Consider the following 10,988-nt stretch of genomic DNA (forward strand, 5'->3'; position numbering starts at 1 on the left):
AATAAGATTAATATGCTTCCAACAACGAATGAGCAGGAAAGTTTGATTTATCAGGCGTCCAAGTTAAAAAGTTTTATTCGGTTTGATCCGGTTTTTTATTTGATCAAACTAAAACTTTAAAAAGTTTCAAAAAATATTATAATATTAAATTTTAAAAAAATTTTAAATATTATAAATATTGAAAATTTTAAAAGCTCTTAGCTTTTAAAAAGTTTTTAAATATTATAATTTAAAATTTTTAATAGTTTAAAATATTATAAATATTAAAAAAATTTAAAAGGTTCAAATATTATATTCAAACCTATTAAAAGTTTAAAATATTATAAATTTTGAAACTTCTAAAAGTTTTAGCTTTAAAAAGGTTTCAAAATATTATAATTTTTAAATTTTAAAAATTTCTTAACATTTAAAAGCTTTTTAAAAAATTGAAATTTATAAATTTTAAAAATTTGAAATATTATAAATATTGAAACTTTTAAAATATTCAAATATTAAAATATTAAAACTTTATAGAATGTTTTAAAATATTACAATTACTTAACCTCCATAGAAATTTTAAGATAGTATATCTATACTAATAAAAAGCTGAAGCTATAAACTCCTAAAGGTATCCATATAGGATTTTAAAAAACCAATAAGAATTAGATATTTCGCTAAGAATTTTTTTGGAAATATAGTAGTAATCTATATTATTATGATTTTTTAGAAAAAAAAATAAAATCTATAGAAATAAAAGAAATATGTACAACGTCCCACATCGGCTAGAAAAATTTAGACAATGGCTGAGAACTATTATAAATAAAAATATATATTTTTAACTATAAATTTATCAGGTTTGCTTGATTTATGCTTATTTATCAGGTTTCCAAATTTAAAAATTTATTTGATTTATTTTAGCAAATTAAATTTTTAAAGGTTTATATATTTATTATATAATGTTTAGAAATATTATAAATACCTCCATAAAAATTTCAAAATATTATAACTGTTTAAACTCTATAAAAAGTAAAAGTGTCATTAATATTTAACTCTAAAAAAATATTACAGATAATTAAATTACATCTAAATTTTGAAATATTTTAAATATTTAATCTCTTTTAAAAATTTGAAAGTTTAAGAATGACTAAATATTATATATCAAATGTTTTAATATATTGAAAATATCTTACTTATCTCCGTTTGTGCTTTATATCTCTTATGAGCTGTAAAACATGTTTTCGTGTATGAATTTACAGATGATTTGATACTTTTGCAATAAAAAAAAATTATTTTTAAGTCTAAGAAAGAAGGATTGACGTCGCAAGACCTTGATTTGATGTTATTTGAGTTTAAACAAGAAGGATCGACGAAAAGCACAAATATTGTTTTTACTATACATATGTTCATATTACTTTCTCTGTAAGTAAGGATTTTGGTTTGAGAAGTAGATGGATGAAATTATCAATAATTGAGTGCATGTGTTGACTATGCTGGTTTTCATGAATTGCACAATTTTTATGAGAAAAAAATGATTTTGGTCTTGGAGTTTGATGGGTTTAACAAGTTGTGTGGTAGTCTAAAAAAAGGTTTTTCAGTGAAAGAACGTGAATAAAGTTGACGAGGAAGAACAAGAAGAAGAGTATAACAAAGAACTGGACGGTAAAAGTAACGATGACAATTTTTATAAAATTTGACAATGAAAATGACAAGAAAGAATATGAAAAATAAGAAAACATTAAATAAAAAACATGAAAACATAGATGATAGCGATCAATTAAATATGAAAAAGAGATAATTTCATGATTATAAATTTGTTTTGTTTTTCTAGTAGCCAAAGAAATGGTTTAAGATATGTGAGGTCATCAATTTGATCCGTCTCGCCTGGACGTCGAGTTAGATTCATGATTTTTTTATCAGATTTGATTTTAAAACACAACTAATTTTTATATTTTTAAAAATTGTGTATATGAAATTTAATTTTTTACTTAATAGTAATTTAAATTTTTCTGTAAGATTATATTTCATTACCGTCATCAATCATATATAATTTTTATCAAAATATATCAAATAAACCCACGCGTAACGTGGGTTCAAAACCTAATGTATTTAAAAAATGTTAAGATAGATAAAATTTAAACTTTTCTTAATATGTGTGATAGTGTTGAAACATCAATTTATCAGGGATAGAAGGAGTATTATAATAGCTAATATTTATATACATATAATATGAAATTATTTTCAGCCTAGCTAGCATGCATTTAATCTCCGTCATGATTCATTAATAGTCACACGGTCATAAAGATCACGTTTGAGTATTTTGTGCACCTGTGCATGATTTCATTTTCTTCTTTGGCTTTCAATCACTTCCGAACCTATGAGTAAAAGCATCTTAGCTCGGAAAAGAATGCATAATAAAGAACATGCGTTTTACCAACGAATATGATTGAGAAACAATACCGCTAGTTAACGTTTTTAAAACGTAATTGCACTATTTTCATAACTAAAAATATATATCAAAATTTCTCATATAAAATTACTAACATATTAAAAATATAATAGAAAAAGGTAACTAATGGACTGCACCTTTATTAGTTTTCAAAGTACGTTTTATACTTACTCTTTGCCAGTTTAATTTGTTTTGCTATTAGTTATTCAACTATTCCTCTATCACAGTCTTCAGCTAACATACAAATAATATCAAAAGATATGGTTCAGCCTAGCATCTCCGTCATGATTCATTAATAGTTACACGACCACACAAACATGATTCATTAATAGTCATGAAACATTAATAGTCACACGACCACACAAACATGATTCATTAATAGTCACACGAGTGATCCACGACAACTCAAACACCCAACTATAGTTGCTAACATGCAATGTCTAGCCATCTAATTTTACAAAAGTACATCTAGTTAAAATTGCTATATTTAACATTTTAATACAACAAGAACTCCAAAATTTTGAAAAACAAAAGTAGAGATTTAACATCTCACTTGAACATCATTTTGAAGATTTTAGCCATTAAATCAAAACTCTAAACAGCTTATTTACCATCCTAGCAATTCTGCTATTTGTTCTCTCAATCTAAGTTTTCTGATAAGTTTTGTAGCCGACTCAACAAATATAAAGTTAAAAACTTCCTTACAAGAATATATTACTAGAGAAAGAAGTGGTGACATAACAGAGAAAATTTTTAAATTTATATTTGTTGAATCGGCTACAAAACTTATCAGAGAAAGAACATAACATGCACTTCGACTGGACAGTTTAATAAAGCATTATTACATGGATGTTTGTGCATATCAGATTCAAGAATATTGCTACTCGGAAAAGGTTTCTACATGTTTTTGGCACAGTGTCTAAAATGTCTGAGAGTCTCTGATAAATATTTACTATGTTTCGTTGAAAAAAATATATATATATATATATTTACTATGTTTCTTATTTATCCATTTTCTATAAAAGTATATTTTACAAAAATGATAGATTTTAACCTTTTTCAAAAAATAAAATGATAGTTTTTTGGTGTCTTGTGCAGTAATTATAAGTTATTAGTGATCATTGTAAATTTTAAGAAAAATAATTCAATACTACTGGTTTATATTTATAGAAAATTTGAAATCACAAAAAAAAAATATATATATATATATATATATGTAATGTATGTATAAGAAAATATTGGTATGTTTTTTTTAAAAAAATATATATGTGAAAAACTGAAAAAAAAAAATAGATTAAATTAGGAAAAGAAAGAATATGCAAAATTCAGTCGCTTAAGTAATATTCTAGCTTCTCCATAAATTTTATTTGTATCATTACACTTCAACTCTTGCTATGTTTTTTTTTTAACTCTTAATTCTATGTTGTTTTTTTGTCGTTGTTGTTTACTACAAAATTGAATACGATGCATATTATCTTTATCTCTATATTTTTATTAAGAGTCGGATGATATCGCAGCGATGACTTTAGCAGAAACTTATTAATAAGTCTGATTATCAAAAATATATTTCCTATGTTATTATATCGGAAAATCGGTATTTTCATACCCCAGCTAAAGGGGTACGTTGAATTCCTACCCCAATTTTACCAATGAGCAAATCCATACATTAACTTAAATAAAATTTAAATTCATTACTCCAACTTGTAAAACGGTGTTGAATCATACACAAGCCGTAACGGTGTTAATAGACCGTTAACGACTGCTTACGTGGAAGCCACGTAAGAAACGACGTCGTTTTGAAAACAAAAGAAACAGTTTCTGTAACTCAAAACGACGTCGTTTAACGCTTCTTCTTCCCTTTTTCTTCATTCCCGACTCGAGTTATTTTGCTCCATCCCGACTCTCGTTTCTTCTCTTCTTTCACCCATAAATTGTTGAAAAGAATCAAACTGCTAATTGAATCAAACATCAACTTCACCTAGCTGTCAAAGATGTGACCTTTTAAGACAGATTCGAGCTTAAAAGCTTAAACCAGATTCGATGGTTGAAACTTGAAAAAGACAAAACTTTAACAACCAGTAAAGATTAGACCGTGGAGAAGTGAGGCATTACACAATAGGGAATCAAGCTAACTAATGGGGTTGGGGTTGACTAAAAGATTCCTAATTTCATCGATCTAACGCATTCGATTTTGACTCAACAAAGAGAGTTGCTAAAGATTGTACCTGAAGTTGAGAAACTGGCCAAAGGCCATTAGGGGCCAGAAGTAGAGCGGAGGCGGCCAGGAGAGAGAAGCGATAGAGAAGAGAGAGAAGAGTTTAGCAGCCTTGATGACGTGAGATACACGCGCCATCATCGTTGATGGGTCTCTTCCTCGGCCACAGAGATTGACCCATGACTGAGGATTCGTCCACAGCCACCAGTAGAACGGAAATGGCAATAGAACTCCGATCCTGGCCACTATTCCCATTTCTTCGCTTTACGTTTGTTTCGTTTCCGACAAAATCTGAGTCTCGTTGGTTGAACTTGAATCAATTGACCAATTGATTCTTCAGCCGTTACGAATTGTGTATATAAAATGCTTCTTCAGCCGTTAACGATAATTGTTGCTAATTAAATCAATTGACCAATTGATTTTGATATATGGGTGAAAAGAACAGAAGAAACGAGAGTCGGGATGAAGCAAAATAACTCGAGTCGGGAATGAAGAAAAAGGGAAGAAGAAGCGTTAAACGACGTCGTTTTGAGAGAGAGAAGCTGTTTCTTTTGTTTCTCAAAACGACGTCGTTTCTTACGTGGCTTCCACGTAAACAGTTGTTAACGATTTATTAACACCGTTACGGCTTGTGTATGATTCAACACCGTTTACAAGTTGGAGTAGTGAATTTGAATTTTATTTAAGTTAATGTATGGATTTGCTCATTAGTAAAGTTGGGGTATGAATTCAACATACCCCTTAGCTGGGGTATGAAAATACCAATTTTCCTTATTACAGTATATCTTAACGATCCACGATTAGAGAAAAGTAGATGGACTTTTGCAAGACATTAAAATTTAAATTAAATAGTCAACGTGAAGAAGATAAGACAACAGTCAGTATGATGTAGATTGATATTGGTTGTTAAATTAAGTCGACACGTATGATGCTTTGGTAGATCTATCTTATTTCGTTGGTACTTAGTCGTTTTAGCTCTTTGCTGTAGCCTAGTCTGAACGTGTTGATATCTTCGACTTGTCATAAAACTCATTAATTAATTCACTGAATAGCACATTGTTGGTAAAATAATTCACTTGATTTAATTTATTTAATTACCGTAAATAGGCATTCATGCCTAGCATTAGATTGATATACTGTACATTGATACGCATAGAACATCTCGGATTAGGAAGTACCCTAGTTTGTTTCTTATTGAACTATATCTAGCATTTCATGCAACAAGTGTACAAATTTACTCCACCTACCATTTACGAAACTTCAACTGCGGTTTTTATGATCATTTCCTTCAGACTAAACTTAGTAGATATTTATTTCTCTGATGATCATTCAACATCAAAGATGAGTCCTAATAAAAATAATTTACCAATTTCTCGAAGTAGTATGAACTGATTTGTGACTTGCAACCTTTTCGCTAGCAATTCTCATCTTGTATTCTTCAAAACTGATTTTCTATATGATGCGATAACCTATATGTGTTCCTTTCCTATGCGTTTTATAATTGATGCTTCTAAATGGTCGCTTTTACTGAAAGTTGGTTTAGTTTGCGTGATTTGAAAAGGTAAGGTGACAAAAATGAGCGACTGTATTTTAATCGGTTAGTGGAGAATGGAGATGATCCACTAGGGTATATATAGTATTCTCTTATTTTTCTTCATTATACATTACCATTTTGCTGCCCTTTATATAGCATTCTCTTTCTTTTCTTCATTGTATTTTACCATTCTTTTTCCACATTATTAGTTATCGTTTTATTTTCCAACCTCTGATAGTATAATTGAGTTAGACATTTTCGTGTGCTTACATATAAAAAAATCTCTAGAACATAAGGAAAAACAAGCTAGTTCTCTACCATTTCAAGTTAATCCAGTACTTATTTAAAGGAAAAACAAAATTCCTCTAAATTTAGTGTATAGAAATCCGTGAAATTCCATTTAGTTTACACAATAAATGAAATGTAGAGGAACAACAGAAAAGATTGTCTTAAACCTGTATGGAAAAGAGTTTTATCAATTATTGTTTTCTCTAGTGACGACTGTGAAAGAAAAGGATTGTCTTAGTGCTTATTGATTACCATGCTGGAATAACTTTATAATGTTCACAATAATAGATGGATGGAACATACTATTCACAATAATAGAAGATTAAGATATAAAAGCTTAAGAGTAAGTGTTCCTTTGATTTCTATCTTGTTTCTGTGTATTGTTGAGTATTTTGGTTTGAGAGTAAACTCATTACATGCTGAATGCCGCATTGCTTTCGTTATCTTTAATCTCGACCAACCCGATTAAGCTTGATTGATATATTGTATGATTCAAATTTTTTTAAACAATTGTATGATTAAAAATATCCCCGGTCTTATAAATATGTATATACGTTTTGTTTTACGTCCTTCCTGTCAACTATCCAAAATAAAAATAAAAATACAGATAGGATAACAAATACATCGGAAACACAAAGGAAATGAGGGAACACATAATACTTCCAAATGATATACTCTAAAGTACCAAGGAAAATAACGAAAAAAATATCATAGAAAACGATTAAATTATTATAAGCATAAAAAGGGAGAAAAAAGTGTACGTGTGGGTGTGGGTCAGAATAATTAAATATAATTTGTATGTGTGCGTTTTTGGTCAAAAGAATCAACACCGTCTAGTATCACTATAGCTAATATTGTCGGGACATTGTCTCCTAATAGATCACCTCCCTTAGTCTCCCTCTCCATTATATATTCACCATTCTTCGTCCTTGTTCCTCAACAGGGCTCACATTTCTCTATCTACCAAAACTTTCATTCTACTTCTCTCTATCTCTCTCTCTTTATTGCTGAGCTTACCAAGTGAAAGTACTTGTACTTGCTGTATAGTGATCACCGAGTTATTAAAAAAGAAAAAATAATGTTGTCAAGCAAAGTTATCGGCGACTCTCATGGACAAGACTCATCCTACTTCCTTGGATGGCAAGAATACGAGAAGAATCCATTCCACGAGACTTTTAACCCTAGTGGGATTGTTCAAATGGGTCTTGCTGAAAACCAGGTTTGTGTGAATCTATGACCATTTTTTAACACATTAAAACCTAAACTAGTATGTACATAATAATCTCTGAGTTTTTTTCTTCTCTTTTTGGCTGAACACCCACTGATCGGTTGTTGCTTCTGTCCTGTGCAGCTTTCGTTTGACCTAATAGAGTCTTGGCTTGAAGAGCATCCAGAAGTCTTGGGTCTGAAGAAAAATGAAGAGTCGGTGTTTAGAAACTTAGCTCTGTTCCAAGATTACCATGGCTTACCAGCTTTCAAGGATGTAAGTAACATCAGCTACTTCTACATATTGAGAGGGTTTAGTCGGAGTTTCACTTTAGTTTTGACCTTCGTTTTTTATTTATTTATGAATATATATACCAAAATAAAACATTAAGTTTTATTGTTTTTATTTAAAACTTTAGGAACCGTTTTAAGTGAAACATATCCTTCATTTTTCTCAAAAAGGGATATTCTTTTTTGGTCGAGTTCGATCGGATTTGGTTTATTTTTTTTTTTGTAGGAGATCGGATTTGGTTTATTTGATAATAAGAAACTATATTCATTTTAACCTTTTTCAAACTACGAAACTAATTATTATTTGCTTTTATGCAACAGGCTATGGCGAAATTCATGGGAAAAATAAGAGGAAACAAAGTGAAATTTGATACGAACAAGATGGTGCTCACAGCTGGCTCAACTTCGGCTAACGAGACTCTAATGTTCTGCCTTGCTAATCCAGGAGATGCCTTTCTTATCCCTGCACCTTATTATCCAGGGTACGTGTATATATTTACACCTAAACGATTTTAAATGAATTAGCATTGGTTACAAAAAAGACTAAATTCTTTCTTTGATTCATCTCTTGAAGGTTTGATAGAGATCTCAAATGGAGGACAGGAGTAGAGATTGTTCCTATCCACTGTGTAAGCTCGAATGGGTACAAGATAACGGAGGATGCACTAGAAGATGCTTACGAACGAGCTCACAAACTTAACCTAAACGTTAAAGGAGTTCTCATAACGAACCCTTCAAACCCTCTTGGAACCTCTACCACCCGTGAAGAGCTTGATCTGCTTCTGACCTTCACATCCACCAAGCAAATCCATATGGTGAGCGATGAGATCTACTCGGGAACGGTTTTTGACTCTCCTGAGTTCACCAGCGTTCTAGAAGTGGCTAAGGAGAAGAACATGGATTTGGATGAGAAAATCCATGTTGTTTACAGTTTGTCCAAGGACCTAGGCCTCCCTGGATTTCGTGTGGGCTTGATTTACTCGGACAACGAGAAAGTGGTGTCAGCCGCGACCAAAATGTCGAGTTTTGGACTCATTTCTTCCCAGACTCAGCATCTGCTTGCCAATTTGCTGTCTGACGAAAGATTCACGACCAACTACTTGGAAGAGAACAAGAAGAGGCTGAGAGAGAGAAGAGACAGGCTGGTTTCGGGTCTAAAGGAAGCAGGGATCGGTTGTTTGAAGAGCAACGCAGGTTTGTTCTGTTGGGTTGACTTAAGACACCTCTTGAAATCCAACACTTTCGAGGCCGAGCACTCTTTATGGACAAAGATTGTGTGTGAAGTCGGTCTTAACATCTCTCCAGGCTCATCGTGTCACTGCGATGAGCCTGGTTGGTTCAGAGTTTGTTTCGCGAATATGTCAGACCAAACGATGGAGGTTGCTATGGACCGTGTCAAAGGTTTCGTAGAGGACAATAATCGTGGTTCACAAAAGAGGACCATGTGGAATACAAGGAGAAGGTCGCTCATCAACAAATGGGTCTCCAAGCTTTCCGCTGTTACTTGTGAATCAGAACGTTGATGAGTTGTCTAAGAATCTCTCTTTGATTACTTTTCATATTATAATTGTTTTTCATGTTTTTCTTTTCACTCCAGATTTGGCGCAAGCCATTATTGGAGTTTAGCTCTACAAAATAAAGGAAAAAAGTACTGTTTTTTTTTGTTTTTTTGTTTTTGAAGGGTTGTATCGAAGGGTGCTGTTTTTTTTTTTTTTTTTTTTTTTCGTTTGAGTAACCAAATTGTATTATTTTATTCTTTCATAGTCATGAAACTTTAAAATTATTACTTGCGAAGTTAGCAAATTGCACAAGAAACATTTTTGTTACTCTAACGCCAAAAATATAGAGAATGTTGACAATAATAGATGAAACTAAGAGCAAGAATAGTGCCATAGTGGTCCATCACTGGTACAAAGAGGTCTGGTACTCATATTCAACCCCAAAGTATTCTTTTCTAGTTTCTACTATGGCTTGCGGTTCACAATCGTTTAGACACTAGAGATCGTATCAAATGCTGCTCCTCGGGGCAACAGGTTAATTGGGTTCTCTGTTCAGGCACGGAAGAGACCAGGGATCACTTGTTTTTCACCTTTCCTTACGCTGCTGCCATTTGGAAGGACCTGGCACAGCCTCTGCTCTTGTCCCATTACTCAACGGATTGAAGCTGTCTGCTACAACTGCTTACCTCTCCAACATTCCCCTTCTTCCAACGTTTCCTGCTAAAATATGTTTTCCAAGCAACTCTCTACTATTTGTGGCATGAAAGGAACGCTCGACGACATGGTGAGGCACCTTCTCCGCAAGCTCGGCTCATAAAACTCATTGACAAAAATGTACGCAACCGCTTCAGCTCAATCATGGACTTACGTGACCATCAATATGATGATGGATTACGACTCTGGTTTTCTACTAGAGCATATGCTCAACCCTCTGCTACTACTTAAGCTCTAGTCTTTGCCATCAAATTGTCTTGTTTGAAACCACTCTCTAACACTGAAGCATTTATTTTTTAAACAGTTTTTGGGTTGAATAAAATTTTACATTCATTCAAAAAAAAAAAAAGTAGTCGTCCATCTCTAAAAATGAGATGAGTTTGTCAATAGATATTATTTTATAATTTTAATATAATACAATTATTTGTTTAAAGATTAAATCAGGAAAAAAATCAACTATTAGCCATTTGAGATATGTCAAGTTCTATAGATTCTCACTTGAGAATTGTTTCGCACCTCTCTCCTTTCTTTTCTCATCTTCTCTTTTTTTTTATTATTATTTATTTGTTTTCATGAATGAACAACTGTAAAAGCATCACCATCCGTAATCTTCTCAAATTGGGTTTTCAAATAATATTTTAATATTAGAAAATTATTTACTTTAAAATTTATTTGTTTTAAAAAAAATCAACAAATCAGAATATGACATTAAAGGGGGTTATTGGATCCTTGATTTTAATGGATTTGAAATCCTTATAAGATTTGGAAATCCATATGGAATCCATGGATTTTAAAATCAAATAATATGGATTTGAA

At 31.6% G+C, this 10,988-nt stretch overlaps 1 protein-coding gene across 1 annotated transcript; it reads left to right on the forward strand.

Moving 5' to 3' along the window:
• The first annotated feature begins 7,380 nt into the window (after nucleotides 1–7,380).
• On the forward strand, nucleotides 7,381–9,774 carry LOC104722199 (1-aminocyclopropane-1-carboxylate synthase 11-like). Its single transcript, XM_010440337.3, has 4 exons — nucleotides 7,381–7,681; nucleotides 7,814–7,945; nucleotides 8,281–8,441; nucleotides 8,534–9,774. Exons 1-4 carry the CDS (start codon nucleotides 7,541–7,543, stop codon nucleotides 9,480–9,482), a joined length of 1,383 nt encoding a protein of 460 aa, XP_010438639.2. The 5' UTR covers nucleotides 7,381–7,540; the 3' UTR covers nucleotides 9,483–9,774.
• Nucleotides 9,775–10,988: the final 1,214 nt, after the last annotated feature.

Source organism: Camelina sativa, chromosome 2 (assembly GCF_030686135.1).
Source record: "Camelina sativa cultivar CO46 ecotype springtype chromosome 2, ASM3068613v1".
Taxonomy (NCBI): Eukaryota; Viridiplantae; Streptophyta; class Magnoliopsida; order Brassicales; family Brassicaceae; genus Camelina; species Camelina sativa.

What these genes read in the sequence shown, in the direction of transcription:
- LOC104722199 (XM_010440337.3), top strand. Translation starts at nt 7,541, where the DNA reads ATGTTGTCAAGCAAAGTTATCGGCGACTCTCATGGACAAGACTCATCC. An exon ending in TGGGTCTTGCTGAAAACCAG is followed by an intron (nt 7,682 to 7,813) that starts GTTTGTGTGAAT and finishes TGTCCTGTGCAG; the next exon opens with CTTTCGTTTGACCTAATAGA. An exon ending in CCTGCACCTTATTATCCAGG is followed by an intron (nt 8,442 to 8,533) that starts GTACGTGTATAT and finishes CATCTCTTGAAG; the next exon opens with GTTTGATAGAGATCTCAAAT.